Here is a 22,686-nt window from a genome sequence, read left to right on the forward strand (position 1 = left end):
ATTTGTCTTGTCCAACCTTTTTCTGCTTAAGCAGGGCCAGAGGCCTTGACCCAGAGAGAGCTCCAGGAGGATGCACGTCTTGGCCTGTAGGGAATGGCCTCTTCATGTCTTGGCCTGTAGGGAATGCCTAGGGCCTCTCACTGAGGCTGGGGCAGCAGGAGACGGTCTTCTAGCCTGTAGTAGATGTGTCCTCATTGAAGATCTGTGTCACCAAGTTAAGAAGCTGCAGGAGTAGGTCAGCAGACTGCAGCACCAGGGGTGATGAGAAAGAGAGGGACTGGATCTTCTCGGAGACACTGGAGCTTCAAGAGTCTGAAGTAAGACACGTGGAATAGTGTGGGACTGAAAGTGGGTGGATGAAAGTTTCTTCACCTGTTTGTCTGATGCACAATAAAGTTTTGCTGTAGCTGATAATATGGATGAAGGACTTTTTGGATGAAAGAAATGGGAGAACTGGGGAAGGAACTATGAGGAAAATTGCAATTTACCTTGCCAATATTCCTTCATGAAATGAGATCTTTTTATGTCCTCAAAATGATGTAAAAATTCACTCTAGCCCTGTGTAAGTTTGGTTTTGTTGACAGTTTATGCAGCATGAAAGGTAAGCATCTATTGTCAGAGTATTATTATTGCTGAGTGTGCAGAAGTTTGATTCTCATGAGTGAATTTCAGTGTGCACTGCAGGCTTTTGGTAGGTGCCCCTTCTGCCTGGTTCTTTCATGCAAAGCTATTTGCAGAATGTCCTGTAAGGCTCACTGGTGCAGAGATTGCTTTTGCCCTCATTCTCTAGACATGCTTGCTTCAGTATTTTACTTCTTTAAATGTTCTGTTTATGAATGAAAACAAATAAAAATTAAAACAAAATAACTTGCCTTAAAACACTTTAGCACATGAGAGTTAACTCATATGCTTGGAAATGCCAGATTGAGTTATGTTGTATATATTTTTCCAAGTGGTTAAACTAATGTAGCTTTTCATATTTTCTCCATTTCATGGTGTTTTCCTTATGCAAACTAATTTTCATTTTTTTCCATTTTATCCACTGAGTCAATTTTAACTATCAAAATACTAACTAGAAGTCCAAAGAGTATGTTTTTTTGAATTGTTATTTAGAAGAAGGAAGTTGAACTCTAGATTTAGGTGCAAAGCAGCTCTCACTACCTTAAATCTGAAGAGGTATTACAAGTTCCTGTTCAGTACACTGCAATTTCCTAATCTGGGATACTTTGATTGATTTACCATTGGGATTTTTTTTTGCTTGTGTTCAGTCAATTTTTTTACTTTCTGAATTTCTTTCCCATCAACTATTATTCAGCCTTATATCTCTGTAGGAAACATCTTTCTTATTAACAATGTTTTCTTAATGCTAGTGTGGTATGAAGTCTTCTTCTGAGCTGCTTATATAAGCTGAGCCATATTAAACAGAAAGCATATGTCCGCCTTTCAAAATAAAGTTGTTTTTATTTCTCCTCTGTTGCCTGTGGCATTTGCCCAAGCTGTGTTCTGCTGTGGGTGACAGGGGAAAAACAATAGTCACCTGTGATGCCAACTCCAACTTAAATGGCACAGGGCGCTTTGTGGCCACTACATCAGGACAGGTTCAAACCTTTCTTACAACTTCATCTATAACCTGTGGTATAGCAGTTTATCAAATACTCCAGAGAAGTTGTTGTCTACTACAGAAACTTCGAACACCAATACACACCAATAGCAAAAGGAAAAAAAAAAAGAACACCCCTCCCCCCCCAAATTTTTAAAAGGAAACTGTAGTTTGACAGAAATTAGAGAGTTTTTTGTTACCTTTCCTAGAAGAGGAAGTATGACCCAACACAAGCAGGCTGCTGTATGAGTATTGAATATGCTGTGGCATGTTCCTCTTTCCCCTGCAGCTCTGAGACTCAGCAGACGTTTGCCTTTGAGAACTTAGCACTGGAAATGGGGATTTCCTCATACAAATTTGTAATGCTGTTTGTGCTTCCTCCTAGCTGAAACCCGTGACAGCTCCAGATGGGAAGGTTAGAAGGTTATTAATTTTCCTACCTGTGCTCACCAAGGTACCAGGTGTGAGACAGTGAAAAAGAACAGGGAAATGTGGCATTATCATACAGTTTAAAAAAGTTGCCAGTTCCTAGTGTCAGTAACCAGATCCCTGACTCACAGCCTCATCTAATACTGGGAATCTGTTTGGCTGCTGAAGGCTTTGGATCAGGCTTATCCTTCTGGAGATTACTAAATATCATATAATTTGTGCAACAACCTTTCATGATCAAATCCATTATAAATATATATGCAGTGGATGTTGTTGCATACATATATATTTATGTGTGTGTGTGTATATATATATGTTTGTGTACAAATAAAATAATCCATTGACCATAATTCAACATGTTAAGCTTGGGTTTTTCAAAATGAAGAAATGTGTCAGGAGATTATTACCCAATTTATTTTGGGGTTTGGAAGATATTATTCTATGGTATGAAACAATATCCTATAGAAGCCATACCAAACCTACATACAGAATGCAAGTGTAAAATATGATTTTAAGTATTCCAGATGGCATTTCCACATACTCTTTCTTTTATGTGTGTGTGTGTTTATACACGTACACCCTCTGGAATGAATGCCTATTATCATGTCTCTTTTTAGAGCTTCTGCTTCAAAAACATAATGCATAATCAATTGGATTATGTGACAAGCTGTTTCATCCTTTTTCTCTCTTTTTTTTTCCCTAAGCAATTTTCTAGGTCATGTTTGCATTAGGTCTTCCTTTAAAAAGAAAATCAGAGAGATTTTCTGTGGAATTTCTTTCAGCCAGCAATTACAATCATTGTTTGGAGAACTAATTTTGAATGATATTTCTAAATAATTAATTTATTTTTTCTTTAGAAAATCAGAAACCCATTTTGGCAGCGGGGATGTAAGCTATTCATAAAATAATTAGAATACAGCCTTCAAGAAAAATGGAAATAGCTATAGTTAAGATTTGTTCAGTTCAACTTCTTTCACCAGCATCATTCAGATTTCAGTCTTCAGTGAGATGAATTAAAGGAGAAATTGTTTCTAAAAACTTATTCTAAACATTTTAAATTAAACCTATTCAAGTGACAATATCTGCTTTTTTTATCCCAGCAAGCCCATAAGTATTCCTCATGCACTGAAATGGCCTTCCAAAGTAGATCTCACAGCTGGCAAAAAGGAAGAGGCTGGATCTGTACTCAACATGTCAAAGGCAAGAGAGTTGTTCCTAGCCTCTCTATGTTGTATGGGGTATCCTCTGTGAAGCTTGGAAGTAATTTAAACTCGTCTTTATGGGTTTGGTCACTATTTTTTATTATTTATTTTCACAATGTTCCTGCTCTGATCCCACAGATGAAACCTTGGCCCCAAGCAAGCCATCAGAAGTGCCCCAGTGCTGGAATCTGATTTCCAAGTTTCAATTCAAGCCTCTCAATCCAAGCTGGAGGCAATGGATGCTGTGGGTGGTTTGCTCCTCTTCTGGATGTTATTCTTTGTCTTCCACAACAGGCACTTCATCACTGAAGATATATGGTGCTTGAGAGATTTGAGGTTGTTCCGCCTGGAGAAGAGATGTCTCTGGGTTCACCTTAGAGCAGCCTCCCTGTACCTAAAGGGGGATTTCTACAGAAAAGAGAGGGAGGGACTATGTATCAAGGAGTGTAGTGGTAGGACGAGAGGGAATGGCTTCAAACTGAAAGAGAGTCGGTTTAGGTTAGATATTAGGAAGAAATTCTTTACTGTGGTGGTGGTGAGGCACAGAAACAGGTTTCCCTGAGAAGCTGTGGCTGCCCCATCCCTGTAAATGTTCAAATCCTGGTTGGATGGGGCCCTGACCAACCTGGTCTAGTGAAAGGTGTCCCTGACCATGGGAGGGGTATTGGAAGTAGATGATTTTTAAGGTCCCTTCCAACCCAAACCATTGTATGAGTCTGTGATTTTATTATGAATTCTGGTCTATGAAAAAATTGTCACCCAGAAAATGAATATAATAATACCCCTCTGCCTAACAGTTATCTTATAAAGAAAAAATGTAACTTGTAAATTTTTTCCTGAGACATTCAGGTGCTGTGGCTGTAGAAGAAGGCTACTAGGAAAAAGATAATTCTGGGCTAAGACTACTATACAGCCATGATATAACTAATGAGGAGAAATTAAAATACTGAATAGCTGTCTTATTCTCCAGACACTATTTGTCCAGGTTGATATTGGAGGCAAGCAACCTACAGTAAAAATAGCAAGCAGTAACTTGTATATGAGGGAACTGCATTAGGAATTACTTCATAAGGCAAGTATACAATGAAGACACATAAAGATAGGCTAAGGTCAAAAACTTACAAGAACAAGGCCTCCCAACCTCTGAGGACTTGGCTTTGCTAATTTAGCAACTTTTGAACATTCTTCTATAGCATTAAACTACATATAACTTTAAACCTAACATGCAATTGCTGCTTTTCATAGTATCATGTGTGATGACTCCTGTCTATTAATATGTGTTCCTCTACATCAACAAGACTCCACCCAATAACAGAAAGCATAAAACTTTGATTTAACCTAGCAAAGACTAGAGTTCTTCTCAACATGTATTCAATTAATAATACATGCAATTTATATCCAACACCATATTTTCCTCAGAAAACAAGAAAAGAAAGATGAGGCTAAACATGCTAAACATGCTTTGGAAACATTCTGCAGGAAATGAAAACGCATTTGCAACGTTATTATATTTTCATCTCAATGTTTAGACATAGATAAATATATTAAATACTATATATAACTTTTTGACTGGTGTATTTTTTCAGTCTCTATCATAAAGATGTAAGCATAACTGAGTTGAGTAGGGAGCATGTGAAGAGCACTAAGCCACCTCTGCCTGCAAAACCTGTCTTGCAGAGATGAGTTTACCATCAAAATTACTATTTTGCTACTATTTTACTATTGGAACAAACTTATTCCAATAACGGAATAACTGAAGTTACTCCAACATCTAACTAACTAGCAAATTTATTTTAAGCTCAGGAAACCTTTTGTCAGTGTAAGTACAAACTCCCTTATGGGAGTTTGTTGATGTAACTCCATTGGCAGAACCAAACTGGGACATGTAAAAGATGTGAATAAAGCTATGGAGTGACTTTTGAAGTCTGCTTAGGCACCACAGCAACTATTTCTGTTGTTCAATGAACTGAGCTCTTCCTATGCCTCAAAAATTACACCAAAGGTGGCAAAAAGCAAAAGATTATTTTTACATATATTTCTGAAAAGTGAAGTTATTTTCTAGGACTATGAAGGAAAACAGCAAGGACAGATTTTAATTGAATAAGGACATTAGCTATGAATGAAGACTGGCTGTTGCTGACTAGTCCTTTTTCATCCTTGTAACATCATTGACCATCACCATTAATTCCTTATAAAGCACATTCCTAAAAGGCATATTGGTTCTGTTATAATTATCCAATATTCTGAACTTCTCATATACTATCCTCAAGATATTTCAGTTTCAAGAGAATTCACAAAAAAACTTTCTTGGGTTAGACCCAAGGCTCAGGGTCTCGCGTGAATGAGGACTTGGTCAGACATAATACTTACAAAAAGTAAGAAATGAGGCTTGTCTGGGCTGATCTGTCCTGACACAAATCCAGCTTCCTGCGCTTTTTGGCCATGCTGCCATGGTGCTGTTACAGCATTCCTCATGGTACTTTCAAGTCCATAATCTGTGTTGATTTATCCCAGTTCTCGCAGTGCTGGGCAGTATTGGAGTGACACAAGGTCGTAGCGACAGACCTTTATTTGGAGAAAGGAGGCAATCAGTGGCAATACTTGGCACTAGCAACCCTCTACAATGTGCTCTCTCAAATTGGCTGGGAAAGCACCATCCTCGAGGTGGTGGCCTAAGAATGAGAGGACCAGTGCCACAAAACCCTGCAGCATGGAGGTACAGTGCCCTTGCACCCTCCAGCATAATGTGCACCTCAAACCTCTCCAAGAGGACAGCAGCAGCAGTGGGTTATCAATCAGTTGAGCTAACTTTTTGTGTCACAGAGGAATCCCTCACCCAATCCATCTTGGAAAAGCCTACACTTATGCCTACAATCACAGTCAGAGCCAGCTTTGTTCCCACAGCAACAGAGGCAACTCCTATAACATGACCCAGCTTTTTGGCAGTGCCCGACCTCCTTCTGCCGGAGCCCTGACTCCAACCCTGGCAGGGCTTGCTGAGAAGAGGGTTGCTGTGCAACCTGACTGCTGTACAGCCATCCTTGGCACCTCAGGACAGCACTCCTCAGTTAAAGCATGCTTTGATTACTAGATCCATGCATTTTTCTGCAAGGAGTCATTTGTTCCCTTAGCAGCTAACATTTCTGGCTGTATCTTGTGTGTGATCAGGCACAGCTTCCTTCCTCTCATACCCTCTGGAAAAAACTGTGCCTAGCTGGAACGTTTTTGTGTCAGGTTACAGCGCTGCTGACAGCCAGCATTCAAGAACACACAGGCACATGGGGAGATGAAGGCCTGGCAGGAAAGTTTCAGGGCCCAAAGTGTTCCCTATGGTATGCAGAGTGTTTCTTCTGGATGTCTGCTTGCTTTCTGCTTTCTCTTCCTGATCCCTGCCTCATTCCCTGCACAGCCCCATAGAGATGACTTCTACCTCTAGCCCAGGCTTTCCAGCTTTTCAGTTCAGTTTTAATTATTTCAGGATATCCCAGGTGCGATTTGGGAACAGGAAGCACATCTCTGTTTCTCTGCCTTTCCACACTTTCATTGCAGAGTTCTCCATTTATACTTCAGCCTGGCCTCTACTCCAGGGCCTTCTGCATGTGTGGTGCAGAGCATTTGGAGGCAGAGTGGAGGTCTTGAAGGTCCTACTGAGACTCCTACACAGCCTGTGGGGCAGCAGGTTGCACCTGTAGCTACTGGGAACTGGCAAAACCCTTGAGCCTGTGAAGCCAAATGGCTGATGCAGTTCAAGCACATCCTTTCTTGAAAAACAGAGGTATTCAAACATATTCAGATCACCCGTCTGGGCCCTGACCATTGCTCATTGCGAATTCTCCTGCTTTCTGTGACACTAATTTTAGGACATCATACACATGGTAATAAACACACCCCGAGGTCAGTGACTTAATTTAAGCATGAATCCTTATCAGAAGGTGGCTTCACAAGTGACTGAACCAGACTAGAAATGGCTAACAATGACATGATCTCTGATACTCAGCTCTTTCCTAGTACCTGTGGAATCAACTTGGTGAAGGGTCTAGAGGCTAAGTCCTGTGAGGGGCAGCTGCAGGAACTAGGGTTGTTTAGTCTGGAGGAGACTCAGGGGTGACTTTATCATGTTCTACAACTACCTGAAAGGAGGTTGGGGATTGGCCTCTTCTCCCAGGCAACTAGTGACAGGATGAGAGGACACAGTCTTTAGCTGTGCCAGGAGAGGTTCAGATTGGACGTCAGGAGGAATTTCTTCACAGAGTGATTATACACTGGAATGAACTACCCAGGGAAGTGGTGGAGTCATCATCCTTGGAGGTGTTTAAGGAAAGACTGGACATGGCACTTAGCACCATGGTCTAGTTGACAAGGTGGTGTTAGGTCACAGGTTGGACTCCATGGCCTCAGTCTTTTCCATCCCGATTCTGTGATTCTGTAACTTCTATACACACAAACAAAAACCCCCTCCTCCAGCCAAACAGAAAAGTTTTAAACCTTTTACACCTCTGAGCGCTTGGCAAAAGGTGCAATAAAGATTAAAACTAAGACCTCCCCCAAAAACACCCCAAGCATCCCACACTGATCCGCCCGGAGCTGCCCAGGCCGCTCCTCCCCCGGACCCGCCCCTCGCGGGGTCGTTGCCAAGGGAGCCGCGCGGGGTCGCGCACGCGGCGGTGGCCAAGATGGCGGCGCCCGTGTCGCTCTGTCATGTCGCCTGCTGCGCCAACCGGGCGGGTGGCGGGGCCGTATCTTGGGGCCGTGGCGGCCTCTTCGCCTTCGGCAGCTGCCACGACGTTGTCCTCTACGACCCTGCGGTTAGCTGATGGGGCTGTGGAGCGGGTGGGGCCGGGGTCGGGGCCGGGGCCGGGGCCGGGTCAGGGCCGGTCCCTCACGTCGGTGCTTTCTGTGTCCCATAGGCGAGGCGGGTGGCCGCCACCCTCCGGGGCCACGCCGGCAGGGTGAACTGCGTGCGCTGGGTCCGCCGGCGGGACCGCGGTGAGTAACCCTTGTCTCTTCGGGTGTGGGATGCCGCGGGGGGCTCGGAGCTGGTTCCCCTCGGGGCCGGGCAGCTGCTCTCCCCGTAGGGGAGGGTCGGGCCGGCAACGGAGGGGCTGCGCTGTAAACTGAAGGAAATGGGGAGTTGCAGCGTATCCTCTCGCCTTAAACTAGGCTTTGCAGTAGGTATTTCACAGAATAACAAAATCAGTTAGGTTGAAAGAGACCTTTCAGATCATTGAGTCCAACCTATGACCAAATACTATCACGTCAGCGAGACCATGGCACTGAGTGCCACGTCCAATCTTTCATTAAACACCTCCAGGAACGGTGACTCCACCACCTCCCTGGGCAGCCCATTCCAATGTCTAATCACCCTTTCTGTGAGAAATTCTTCCTAATGCCCAACCTAAAACTCCCCTGATGCAGGTTAAGACTGTATCCTCTCATCCTGTCACTAGCTGTCTGGGAGAAGAGACCAACCCCCACCTGGCTACAGTCTTCTTTCAGGTGGTTGCAAGAGAGAGCTAAGGTCCCCCCTGAGCCTTCTCTTCTCCAGGCTAAAAAATCCCAACCCCAGCTCCCTCAGCTGCTCCTCATAAAGTTGTGCTCCAGACCCTTCACCAGCTCCATTGCCCTTCTCTGAACTTGCTCCAGCACCTCAATGTCCTTCTGGAATTGAGGGACATAGAACTGGACACAGTACTCGAGGTGTGGCCTCAATTTGACATCACTCCTCACAGGAATGTAACTTGCCAAACCCAGGTGAGCTTCCCAGTGAGTGTGGGGATTTGATTGGGCTGTCTGCTTCCAGCCTCACAGCCAAGGGCGCCCTGGGAGGATGATTGCCCAGGGCTGCAGTGTTCCTGAGAGATTGGTGGCTGTGCTGCTTGAGCTGCCACCGGGCTCTTTAGTAAGGGTTTGGAGTCTTGCCTGTTTTAACTTTGTAAACTGATTCTCAGTGCCTTATGAGCAATCTCTGACTATACAGTTCTAAGTTGCATAGAGTTCATATCCATGAAAAACTATGATCTTTAGATGGATAGGAATCTTTGAGACACTTAGGAGGCTTTTGCTTGATAGTAATTCCAAGATTTAGCGTTGCTTAGTCCACTGTTCAAAGGCACTTATTCTTGCCCTTAGACATTTATGGAAAATTACTGACAAAGAGAAATGGGGCCATTGATTAGACTGTTAATGTAATGTGCAGGTTGCCTTTTTGGAGGAGATGTACTGAGGTGAAAACATTAGTGTTTAATGGTCATAAGACCTGCCATCCTTCAACTGATTGCACTAAAACAAATTCTTCTTAAAACCGATTAAAAGAAATTATTTTCAGGGAATGTGGGAGTTAAATTTTCATGTGGGACCTTTGAATTCTGTTTGATTAGATTTCTCTTGCTGTATTTTCCTATCCTTCAAAAAGACCAAACAAAAGCCCAAAATATTAATTTACAGTGTTGGATTTGACATTCTTTTGGAAAGATATTTTTATCACATTCATCCAGAACTTTAAATATTCCTGTGACTTTTCTCTTTATGCTGTGTTAGGTAATACATTTGCTCTTAAGCTGTTCTGCCCAGTGCAATTCCTATTAGCCATACTTTATTTTGATGGAAACTTTGGTTACCAGTGATATTTTCTGACTTGTAACCAATGTAACGGCTTATGTTTGTTGTCTGTTGTTACAAAGGTAAGGGTTCTCAAAACTTACCAAAACGTATTTTTTAGCTTCTGAAACAGAGTTAATTTCTGGTGGATCTGATAAACAACTTATTCTTTGGGACTGGAATGGTGTAGAAACATGGAATAATCAGGTAAGCTAGAGTAACCCCTTTTCAAAACTCCCTCTTCACTAGTTTCTCACTAATCTCAAATTATCTGTTTTGTCCATATTTCTGGTTCATACCTCATTGTTTTACTTTGACTGTTGAATCCCATGTGTGTATCCTTGTAATTGTTGGTATTATGTCGTGCTGTGTTTTACTATAAATGTTGTTTCCTCTTTTCTATTGTTGATCTTTTTCAAATCAGAAAATTAACTAACTAATCAGTCATCAAGTGGATTTGTTTAGCATGTCTGAAAGATCTTGATTGTCTCTTCTTTACTCATCAGCTTTCTGATGTCATGTGGCTCTTTTCTTTAAACCGCCTTAAAATCTTCAAACTATGAGATCCATTCTGAGTTGACATTTTCTGTACTCTCCTTCCTCATTTCCTTATGTCCATTTCTAGTGATTTCCAGTCAATCTGTGCAACAGTGTAATGTTTGTTTGTAGGTAGTCTTAGAAGGATGGTATACAAGTTGGGGTAGGTGCTTAACAAAAATAAAATTAAAAAATGGGTGGAAGAATTGAGTTTTGTCAGAGAAATTGAGAAAAGAAAGGAGACATGCTAACTTATTATTCATACTGTAAAATATAAGGCAAAAGATGGAGTCCTGTGTAATAGAGCCTTCAGAATGAACTGAAATTTAGATGAAAAAAACCTTCTATTATCTAACTTTTAAAATCTTGCTTATTAGGCATTGTTTTCTGAATGGCTGTGTAGGTAACTCGTTTCACGGGCTGTCTCAAACTAGATTAGGCTTGGCACTTTAAAGTGCATAAGAATGCATAGTAGGGGGAAATGCATAGTAGGGAGAATGTAATTGATGTGGGAATGTTCTTGGAAGTAAGTTATTTCTGATCCTGATCCATTGTAACTATTTATGCATTTATTTAAGATAACATACAGACTTCTTATTAACTTTTTATGCTGATGTGGTGCACAGCCTTATGGCAATCATTGCAAAAGAATATGGCTAAATATACACATTTTAATGACAGTTCTAGACTAGTGTAAACTCTTAAAAACAGACAGAATTCTATATCAGACCGATCAAAAATTCTTGCTGGAGCATACCAAGCTATGTTTTGGAAAGAGATGTCAGATATGTTTGTGATAAAATTTGTATAAATGCTGGATGATTGGTAGTTGCAGAATTAAAGTCATTTTGGTCTTTGTGTTTATCAGGAACAGATTGCAAATTGAATCACCTTTATTTATTCATTTAGAAAGTAGATGCTTAAGTCTAGACTTAGAGGTTTTGTTTTTCATGTTGTCATTTTGAAGGAATAAAAAGCTGGTTTGATTTGTGAGAACACACTAAACATTGCTGCTAGAGCTGCTCTAGTGCTTCTATTTCATTGTGTTCTCTGTTCTCCTTCACCAAGGTTCTCCAGACTTTTGTGAGATGTTCCTTAGGGTGAGGGGCAAGAGAAGTAGAAAAAGGAAGGAAAAGTGCTCTTCCTAACTTCTATGCTGTTTCAAACTTTCCTCAAGGACTGATGATGTTTGTATAGTGTACACAGCAACATTTAATTCTGTTCAGCTTTGAGCAAAATCAAGTTAATGTTCATTATGTGCTGTATCCTTTCTCTGGGTTTCTTAGAATATGCTATAGCTTAAGCATAGTTTGTAGATGCTCTGCCATTGCAGGTACAGAACTCATTTTCAGTATTAAATTCTCTCGGATAAGTTACTGGAATTTAAAAATTTGTAACATTTTCTTCTGTTCAGCCTGTCAAAAGCGTTCCCCTCAAAGGCCACACGGAAGCCGTTTGTGCTGTGGATGCTCTCTACCAGTCAGATGAACCTGACCTAAACCTGCTAATAGCTTCTGCAGCTTCTGACTCCACTGTGAGAATCTGGTCTCGGCATGGTTCAGAAGGTAACATTTTTGTAACATTAGGGACAACATACTGGCTGAATAAAAGTGATGAATGCTTATCCATTTAAGTAATAGACTAAATACTAACATCTTTTAATGCAACTATGTTGATTTCTCTTAGACTTTGGTACATCAAAACACTGTATTGCTCTTTTAAAGCCTTGGGTCAGATTTGTTCTGCAGAATGATTTACCTTTATTTTTCATCAGTGATGTGTTGGCTAAATTTACTTTTTTTTAATATGTATTCAGAATCTGATTATATGAGCCATCATTTTGCCCTGTAACGTGGGAGCAGACTAGCTGTATGTGCATGTGAAGTAAAATTATGTAGTACAATTATTAATGCTGGCATTAGAAAGGTGTCACTTGTTTGTTACTATTGATTTGAGTCCAATGAAGTTTAGGATAGCAGGATCTTGACCTTTTTGTGAACTACACTCTTGCATGGACACATGGGAAAACAGCTTTTTGAAATACATAAGAAATAAATAGGGTAGATAATCTGGATTTAAAGTGTTATTTGCTAGTTGAGTTGTAGTGACTGCATCTCTTGAGGTACTTTCTTCCTTATCTGGTGTATTTGAAGATTTTGCATTCCCTTGCCTGCATGAGAGAGATAGGTGGGAGGTGCCAATCTTCAGTCCCTTGTGCTGGAACACATTTCTCATGTTCCCAGAAAACACTGTGAAATCCTGTCCTTTCCATTTTGTTTTGCTGTTTTGGGTTCCAGAGATGGAGGGACCAATTCTTCGGCTGTAGAGAGGTTTTTTTGCTGTCCTGTTGTTTATTTTGATCTGGATGGCTTACCAGTTTAGCCATTTCTAGATCTCAGAGGTGTTTGCAGGTTTTTCTTCATCTCTCTAGCTACTTTTCTAGCAAATGGATTCAGTTGTAGCTGCCTGTGTAGTGAATGTTGTTGCCACAGGATATATTTTGCAATATTTATTGCTTCTGATGTGTTATCACAGTGAAGCTGTATAGCTCTAATACTCAGTGGAGAATAGTGACTTATCTTCTAACTGATTCTGGATGTATTTCTATGGCCTCACAGAAGATAATGTTATTATTTAGGCTTCTAAAAAGTGTAGAAGATTTTTAGCTCCTTAAGAGAAAAATGGATGGGAAATTTTAACTATATAATGTATTAGGAAAGGACAGTGCAACTGTATTACTTACAGAGAATAAGATCAACACTGTCTGTTCCTGTTTTCCAGCTAAATGCATTGAAATTCTACAGTTTGGAAATGGATTTGTTATGGATGTCTGCTTATCCTTCTTGCCTGGCAGCAATGGTAAGTACAGCTGCACATCTTGAATATCAATGCAGGAAACATAAAATCTAAGAAATCCCCCAAACAAATTTTCACTTGACTGACTCCAGACTCTTATGCCACAGTTTTTGTTTTCTATGGAATAACCTAAGCTGATGTTTGTATTTAAAGATTTTCAATGAACTCTTCTTAGTAATTAGAACACTGACTGATTACAGTGTATTCAAAATGACACTGAAATGGAGTTTTTAGTTGAACTCTTGAAACGGAGAGCTTTAAAAGGAGGTAACAATGCTGTATGTGAATAGGATAGGATGATCATAGAATATGCTGAGTTGGAAGGGACCCATCAGGATCATTTAGTTCAGCTCCTGGCCCTGGTCACACCATGTACCTGAGAGTGTTGTGCGAATGCTTCTTGAACTCTGTCAGTCTTGGTGCTGTGACCACTTCTGAGGGGAGCCTGTTCCAGTTGTCAGCCATCCTCTGAGAGAGAAACCTTTTCCCAATATTCAGCCTAAACCTCCCCGACAGCTTCGTGCCATTTCCTCGCGACCTGTCACTGGTCACGAGAGTGAAGAGATCAGTGTCTGCCCCTCCTCTTCCCCTCACGAGGAAGTTGTAGACTACAGTGAAGTCTCCCCTCAGTCTTCTCTTCTCCAGGCTGAACAGACCAAGTGACCTCAGCCACTTCTCATATGGCTTCCCCTCTGGACCCTTCACATCTTTGTTGCCCTCCTTTGGATGCTCTTTAAAAGCTTAATGTCTTTTTTGTATCGTGGTGCCCAAAACTGCACATAGGACTCAAGGCGAGGCTGCACCAGTAGTTGCACCTACTCCTTATGGTGCTGCTGTGGATGTTTGTTCTTGAATTGAAGGGCAAGAGCCAGAAAAAGAACTCTCAGGCCTGCATTGAAAATTACAGATTAACAAGCAGTGCTTATCACCTGTTCAGTCTTAAATGTGAAAAAACCTGAGAGGCTGAACTAGTTTAACCTGACTGTTCAGTATAGTTTATATAGTTTTCTATTAACATAAATGCTCAGATTTTGTAGCCTGCCACAGGCACATTCTTTTTTGCAAATATGTAGAAGCCTTTTTTTTTTTTTACGCTACATGTATCCTCAAGCCAGATACACAAGTTAAGTTTTTGTTTAAGTATCATTACAGTCTTTCACGTGGATGGAGATGTGCTGGGGTCCCAAGAGAAAAAGTACTAAATTTTCTTACTGTATCTAGAGTTTTCAACTCTTTGCTGAATGCATTTCACACTGATATGTTGTTTTGCTTATATGCCTCCAGAGTAGTTATTCACCAGCTTATTTTATTCTTTGGCTTGTGATAATTCTGGGAGATATGGAAGCTCTATCAAGATATGTTGTCCCATTTGAAAATACCAGTCTCTGTTTTCAGGGTGTGTCTGATACCAAAAGCATCGTCTGCACCAGTAAAGAGCTTTTAAACCTCACTCTCTTTTCCTCCTGTGGATGTGCTAACAGATGGTTGTTGAGATGAAGTTAAAAGGCTTGAGGATAAATTAAAATCATTATCTCCAATATGAATTTTGTTAGAAATGAAGCATCTGTGGTGCCAGCTTAATGAGTATATCATTCATATTGCAAAGCAATGGATTATTTCTTCATTTATGATACTGTACAGATAAGAAATAGTCACATTCTAGAGTAGTGCATCTGTTTAATGTTGTATATAAGAGAAGTGACTATTTGCTTTGGAAACACCTTAAATTAAGATTTATCATATTAATTCTTAAAACTAAATGTTTTTGAAACCAAAATTGCATAGAGTAGTTGGAGCTTCTTTAAATGGTGGAATAGTAAGCATTTTCTTTTGCTGTGAAAAGCTTCCAAAGTCCCCCAAACACAATTTTACTGAAAGTTATGTTAAGAGCTTGACAGTCCTTTACTATGGACTCTTTCCATCCCCATTCAAATTAGTTATCCGAAGTAACACAGTGCTCATAACATGAGAAAGAGTACTTTACATTTCTGAAGAACTGAAACTATTTTCGAATGAGAAGTTATTTGCATAGGTTTTGTATGGAATTAGAAAAAAAATTCCTGTACTTCGGTGTTTTTAGTGCCAATGAACTGTGTTGTTATAATTGTCACAGAATAGTTTAGATTTGGAACCACAAATGTACTATTAGAAATGTTTCTTGGAGAAATCTATAGAGGGGCTTTTAATATAGCATAGTCATGTTCTCTGTTTTCTCCATAAACCTGACATAATCATCCATATAACAGAAATGCTTTTATTCAGAGAAGTATGTTAATTCTGAAATCTAAATAAAGTAGCTTAAAATATATTATTAAAAATATCTCTACTGATCATTTTGTCAGAAACATTAATCTGTAGTGGCAATTTGGAATTTTTATGAGCTTCAGGGAAAAATGATCTATGAAAACTTCAGGAGTTGCACTGAAATCTTTATGAAGGCTGTGTTGTCAGCTGTATTAAGATGTAAAAAAATCTCTTCTCTTGGGGAAAATCTTTATTTCTTAAGTCAGGAATTAAATACAGAATTATTTTTCTGAAAATCGTAAACTACACTTCTAAACTAGAAGCATTTGCGGTAACCTGTAATTTCACCAAGCAAAGAAATGTAAAGCTTACATTGAAATTTGATTCGTACACAATGGATGCTTTAGCTTTCAGAAGGCATTGATGTTCATGATGCCTAGTATTTTAACTGATTGTCCTCAAAAATAAATTATTAAAAAAAAATTGACCCATTTTTGTGAAGAAGTCAAATGGGGAAAGCTGATAGACTTCTCATGAAAATCTGACCAGTCATTTGCAGCTGGAATACAGCTTAAGCACTTTACTGAGCAGTCTCTTAGTTGAGGAGTTTCTGTACATTTGTTTCTGAGTCTTGAAGAAGATCTTTGTGCTGTTTTGGTTGGTTGTCTGCAGAACTCTGCTTCTAAAATGCTGGGAATAGGATTTACTATTTTACAAATCTTGATCAGCTCTTTTGTCACATTCTGGGTTTCTTCCTACCACTTGGATAAGTGCCATGATGTAGCTTGGCCTTTGACAGTAAATAATTGTCTCCTCAGAACTGAATTACAACAGATGGAAAAAAGAGCAAGTGAACTTGAAAAAGCTTTGCTGATCCAACTTACTTTTCTTATTTCCTTTGTAGGACTTTTATCTCAGTAAGATTCTAATAAGCTAGAAACTGTATACTGGTCTGTTTTTGCCAGTTACACATTTCTTGATAGAACTTTTGAGTGAAACTATTTGCATTTGTCTGCTACAGCAACTAGATCATAACTCTGTCCTTGTTTTTATTAAAGTTTCATTCCATGGAGTAAATATATGGTTAGAGTAATGGACTGTTTCCAAGAACATCCATTGTATTGTATTTTGTGGATGAAAACCTCATTCTTGCCCAGTTTCTGTGGACCCGACAACCAGGTCTTCTTTCACAACAGCTCATTGCTTCCAGTTCAAAGGGGGATTTCTTTTAGCCCTATGTAAAATGAGGGGGAGATGGAGGTGAAATGTGACTTAGATGTTGGAAAAAAGTGGCAAATGATGGAGGTACAAGAATGTGGAATGCAACTTAAAAGTGCAAGAGGAACAGCGGATAACTAGGCACAGATTTGGGACAAGCAGAAAGAGGAAATTAGCATCCAGCATAAAAGTATTATGAATATTCAAGTTGATCTTGGTCTATCCACAGTAAAGGAAATAGTTGATTTTAGTGGAATTTAGTATGTTGTTTTCTACCCAGACTTGAGAAATGTGAATGTCTAGCCCTGAGAACTTATTTCTTCATAATTTTATAATTAATTCATTTTCTTTTAGTATTTCAGTCCCTAGCAGTAGTACTTCATCCTTAGGTCCTAAAAAAAGAGTAGAGTAAGGGTTACCTGTTTCCCCCTATCATCTTCTATGGGAGAGATGAACTAATACACTGCCTAACTTCTCTTCTTTTACCCTTAGACGTAACTTTGCCTGGTTTGATTCAATAGACTTATGGGGTTTATGCACTTTCTAGGATAGCTGGTGGAAGTAAACTACTACTCAAGACTTGAGTACGTTTATAATAATGTTCTTTGCTTTCATATTCTTGGTTACAGATAGTGGTGATCTGTCTTCCTTTTTTGGTCTGTCTTTTTATTTGCTGTATAATAATTGTACTAACTTCACCTAAACTTACTTCAGTTGATTTGGGAACTTGAACTGCATTAGTTTTGAGTAATTTTGTTTTGCTTCTTACTTCCACTTTATTTAGAGCAAATACCTGTTGATATCGATAAAATATAATTAATTAAAAACCTTGAACTTCCTACAGATATGGGAGCGTGAGGCGAACTACTCTTTTTGGCATCTTAAATATTTGCAGATATTACTTGCATGCCAAAATAACTTCTGAGTTTTGTGTTCTTGAGATACTAGCCTATTTCAAATAGTGTTAGGCATGTAGTGTAGAAAACATTAAAAAGTGGTATCACACTTGCCTGTCTGTAGATGGTAATATATTTCTTAATACTATATTAATTTTTAAATTAGCTTTATATTTTTTTCATATCTTAGAGTATTAGATTTTATGAAAAATGAAGACTTTCTTTTCCTTTCCAGTACCAGTTCTGGCTTGCGGTGGTGACGACTGCAAAATAAGTTTGTTCACACAGCAGAATGGTCAGGTAATTGCAGTTTTTGTCTCTTGCTTAGAACATTACTCATTTCTTCTGCTTCTTTTCATATGTGCTGTAGATTAAGTACTATCTGTGTCTAGATAGCCCTCACATACAAGTGCCCCTTTTCAAATAGTTCATCCATTTTTCTAGGTAATGGTGAAATGCACATACGGAATATTGAAGTTGGATTCAGTGTATGAAAGTGTTAGTTTTTCTTAACTTTTTTTCCCTGTGTCAAGATAGCCTGTGTTTCTAGTCCCACTGACACAAAATAGCTGCAACTGTCCTTCTTTATTAAGTATCCATGCATTGAGTGGTTCATATGGAAATGATATTACTTTCAGTCTATAAATTCTTATAATAAAACTGTTATGATTTATATCTGAGGAATTTTATGTTTATTTTTTTGTTAAGTATTTTACGCTAAGTATAATTTTACACTAAGTATGCTCTTGATGTTTGAATGCTTTTGAACATCAAAAAACATATTTTTAGGAGTATCTGATCTTCTAAAAGCACACACATTTTTCATGTATTATTTGGAAGCTGGCAATTTTAATTTTTCATACAGATGAATGTTCCTTTGGAGCAGTAGAAAAACATTATGTCCTCCCTTGCATCTGTTAGATTCTAAAGCATGTGTTGAATGACTGTTTTCCAAAACAGAAGTCAGTGTCACTTTTTTTCTCTCTCTCACTCCCTTAAAAAACCCCTCAAACCACAAGCACTGCCCCAACGCACCAGTGAAGCTAAGAAACCCCCATGGAAACTGGCATGTGTATTCTTCTGGATCTGTTCAGGCCCAGTGCCCTTGGAGATTAAAGAATAGACACTCCTTTTTTCTTTCTTCTTTTTTTTTTTTTCTGAGAAAGATTAAAGCTACTTTATAGATAATTTTGCCAGTTCGTGTTGCCATATACAACAATAAGATATTTTGGTTGGTGTTGTTATCAATAAAATAAGTACTTCCTTGTTTGTCTGCTATGTTCAGTGATTTTGTGACACTAAGCAGAAAAGAAGGGTGCTGTCTAAGATTTTAAATTTTTTTTTTTCTTATTTAGCTCGTGAGTTAATTTAGTGAATTCTGTGGGAATTAGCAATGGCAGAATGCCACATGATTCTCAGTGTGCTAAAGAAAGACTTATCTCAGGGGCTGTGCAGTTGATTTTTCTCATTCAGAGTCTGTAACTTGTTTTCTTGTATGATTCAGATTAACAAATTGTATAGATTTGACTGCCAAAAATGTTCAGAGATACATAACTTATTTTGCCAATTGTTGGCCAAACTTTTGAGTATAGCAGTAGTCTTAGCCATTCTTAAATGCAGTCAGTCTGTGGAGGATAAAGAAAGGTAACTTGTTTATTCAAGTTTCATCTTCGTCTTCATGAGCAAGTTTGTAGTGTTTTCTTTTTTTTGGAAGTAGTAGAAAACTTTATTTGTACAAGGGATGAGTAATTTTCTCTTATTTTACATGTGTTATTTTTCACACCTTCAATTTTAGAAAGTGTTTTCACCAGCTGTTCTGGCAGAGTTGGTGTTCAGAGTATCTCTTAAGTGAGGTGGGACTTCTTGTTGGTGCCTATCTTAACTTTCCAGAACATCTCTTTTAACTAAGTGGACTGTGTAGGTCTCAAAGAGAAGAGACCAAATCTGATTCCTTGTGAAAGTGCTTGTGTGGTGCATTGCTAACAGAATTAAAACATCCTTGCAAGCCTTCTGACATAAATTCCTTCCTAGCTGCTAAAGGCAGGTTCTCCTCTTTAGTCAGATTCTCTCAGATCTGCTGACACCTTTTTATATGGCTTCTGTAGTACTCTTAAAGGTATTTGAAGGAAGTGTTACCGTTGTCCCACCATTTTTTACTAGAACTTAGCATAGGAGAGTCATTAGAATCTAAACTCTGTTACTCCCTCAGTGGTAAGGATTTGTGGCTCTGTCCTGTTAATTGTGACTCTTGTAAACCACTTACTTCAGTTAACATCCTAAAAAAAATTGTATGAATCCAGAGACAGAATGTACATTCATGACGGGGCATTCTAATGAAACTTAAAGGGCACTGTTAGATGCTGAGGGAGGATGAGGCATCTTCAGTTAGCTAATTCAGGCTACCTTTTGGTAAACTCATTAATTTTACAGTTGAAACATTTATTCATTAACAACTGCTTGGTTTATGATATTGAATGGACAGGCTTTAAATATTTTTAAGATTCCCTACCCATAGATCCCTTTCTGTGTTAAGTAGTAGAGAGAAAAATAAACTATTTGCTTTTCTGACTTGTTGAAAGAGGGTATTGATTTATGAAAGTATCCAGGGAAAAATCTTTCAGAAATCATTATATGTCTTCCTGCTTGAGGTATAATATCTATGGATGTGGCCTATGGAGGGGAAATAAGTAAACCAGGGGATCAAGATAGAGCTTTAAACCAAAACATTTCTATATTCAGCTTGGCTTCTAGGAGAAGATGGTGCAGTGCATGTTTGACTGGGTTTCACCCAAATAATTTGGCCTAATTGAAAAGTGGAGTAAGAGACTCAAAGACAATTTAGGCTCTTTCTAATCTGATGAGATATACAGATGCAAGAGGGATATCACATCTAGCATCTGCTGCAGAAAAAATGAGAAGACTTGAACCTCTGTTGCCAAATTTGCCAAACAATGCTACTAGCCTGGTCCTGAAGAAGATGTACCCCAAGTGTGGGCAGAATTAGTTGTTCAGAGTGTGCTGAGCACGTCCACAGACAAACTGGCTTCATTAGTTTTGCTACCTACAGAACAGCTTTATTCTTTGCTTAAAAGAAAAGAGACCAGATTGTTGCTTAGCAGCAATGTTCAGAGATAAGTTAAGAAGCATGGGAAAGCCTGTGAAGTAGGTGAGTCAGACCATGAGGTTTTGTTAAATTTAACTGTTGGTACTCTAACTTCTTATGTAACCAGTGAAGACCAAGTGGAAAACTGAAATAGAGAAGAAGAAATATGAGATATAGAAACAAAATCTGTAAAAAAGAGAAGAGTGACAGCTCAAAATACTGGTGAATATAACCTAGACAATAATAAAAACTTTGACTGAGTCACTTAAAAATAATGACCACATGCATCTGCAAGGAGCTTTATATTGATTCAATTTTAGAACAGAATACATCTAACAAACTGAATATGTGATACTAGGAAACACAGTCTTCAAAGAAAAGGGCAAAAACAATACAAGAAACCCTAGCAGAAGGCATAACAGCAACACTACTGCTTGCTCAGATTCAGTGGACAATTTTTATTTTTATGGGAAACAATATCTTGAAAACTTTGGGTGAATCATAGAATATCTCAAGTTGGAAGGGACCCATAAGGATCATTAAGTCCAACTCCTTGCTCCTCACAAGACTACCTAAAATTAAATCGTATGACTGGGAATGGTCACAGTCATGCTTCGTGGCATCTTCCTTCTGTACGTGGTAAAGGACCTTGTGTTCACCGCTGTTTTCCAGCCACTGTACTGACACTGTTCAGATAGGTGCAAAGCTGAGGGTGATGTGATAGGAATGGGAAAGACAGCACCATGAGTTTTTCATTTAAGGGAGTGAACGTATTTACAGAGGTATGGGGGTATCCCTCCTCAGCAATGGGACCACGTACACCATCTGGTGCTAGTATTACTGCTGATGAGTGAATATGAGGTAATGAAATTCAGAAACCTCCAACTTAAACCAGGTGAATTGCCACCAAGTTCAAGGGGACTACGCAATGTAAGCATGTAAAAATAAAAATTAATAGGCTTCTAGCTGACTGGTTAAGAGTGCTTGTTCTATAGCACAAAGAAACTGAATGCTTGACTTAAAGCTAAGTAGTGCATAAAAGCCCATTTGGGAAATGACTTAGAAACCTGGGGTGGTATTAATAATCTCAAAGTAATTAGTTTTACTCTTTAAAGAAAGAACAAATGGCTGCTTTTTGTAATAGTTCTTTTTGATGTGAGACGATGAGGGTGATTAGAGAAAAAACATACCACAACACCTTGAAATTAAAAAAAGGAAAGTTATTAGATGTATGTTTAGATTAATGTTAAAGTCAAGTTTTAGGAGATGGGCACACTGTTTAACATTAACAGAACCATAAAAGAGAAGTATTTTAGCAACAGTTCAGCCTGAGCCAATCTTTCATTTGGAAAAAACCTTACCAGCTTACCTTGGTGAATATAAAATACAGAGCATTATGTCAAAGATGGTGTAAATGAATAAATAAATACATGTTTTATCTACTGTCTGAAATATGAATTGCTAAATTTGTTTTTTAATGTATTGTCAGAAACATGTAGTCTTGAGGAAAAATCTTAGGTTGCTGTTTGATCTTGCTTCCTGGGGTGTTCCTGCCTTTACTTACACATAATATGTTGCGTGCTTAACATAAATATTGATCTGGAATGCCACATCCAGAAGTACCAGTGAGTCCAGAAGTGACAAGCTAAATGAGGCTTAGATGGCCGTGAGAACACATTCTTAAGACCAAAACTTTCTGATTTGGAAGTATCTGATCAGCTGTTCTAGCTTGGTATTTCATATATAGATTGTTCTGTAATTTTAGGGGCATTTTACAAAGGCATGTAGTCATGGGACAAGGGCCAATGGGTTTAAACTGAAAGAGGGTAGGTTTGGAGTAGATACTAGAAAGAAATTCTTTGCTGTGAGGGTGGCGAGGCACTGGAACAGATTCCTGAGAGTTGTGGATGCCCCATTCCTGGAAGTGTTCAAGGACAGGTTGGATGGGGCTTTCAGCAACCTGATCTAATGGAAGGTGTCCCTGCCCATGGCAGGGGCTTTGGA

At 39.1% G+C, this 22,686-nt stretch overlaps 1 protein-coding gene and 1 long non-coding RNA gene across 4 annotated transcripts in view; one reads left to right on the forward strand and one right to left on the reverse strand.

The window, feature by feature from the left end:
- Positions 1-3,295: 3,295 nt before the first annotated feature.
- LOC108496506 lies at positions 3,296-7,798 on the reverse strand. Its single transcript, XR_001874496.1, has 3 exons — positions 7,362-7,798; positions 5,602-5,796; positions 3,296-3,639 (listed from the first exon to the last, which is right to left on the reverse strand). It is a non-coding gene; the product is annotated as an uncharacterized LOC108496506 (long non-coding RNA).
- An 88-nt stretch (positions 7,799-7,886) lies between these two features.
- ELP2 (elongator acetyltransferase complex subunit 2) overlaps positions 7,887-22,686 on the forward strand; it is a 38,554-nt gene continuing 23,754 nt past the window's right edge. For all 3 annotated transcript variants that reach the window (XM_017813269.1, XM_017813270.1, XM_017813271.1), the window contains exons 1-6: positions 7,887-8,036; positions 8,139-8,217; positions 9,950-10,035; positions 11,780-11,930; positions 13,147-13,224; positions 17,815-17,879. In XM_017813269.1, the coding sequence (XP_017668758.1) occupies positions 7,905-8,036; positions 8,139-8,217; positions 9,950-10,035; positions 11,780-11,930; positions 13,147-13,224; positions 17,815-17,879 (591 nt within the window). In that variant the 5' untranslated portion in view covers positions 7,887-7,904. The remainder of the gene's footprint in view (positions 8,037-8,138; positions 8,218-9,949; positions 10,036-11,779; positions 11,931-13,146; positions 13,225-17,814; positions 17,880-22,686) is intronic.

This window comes from Lepidothrix coronata, unplaced genomic scaffold (genome assembly GCF_001604755.1).
Source record: "Lepidothrix coronata isolate B3197 unplaced genomic scaffold, Lepidothrix_coronata-1.0 Scaffold40, whole genome shotgun sequence".
NCBI classification, from domain to species: Eukaryota; Metazoa; Chordata; class Aves; order Passeriformes; family Pipridae; genus Lepidothrix; species Lepidothrix coronata.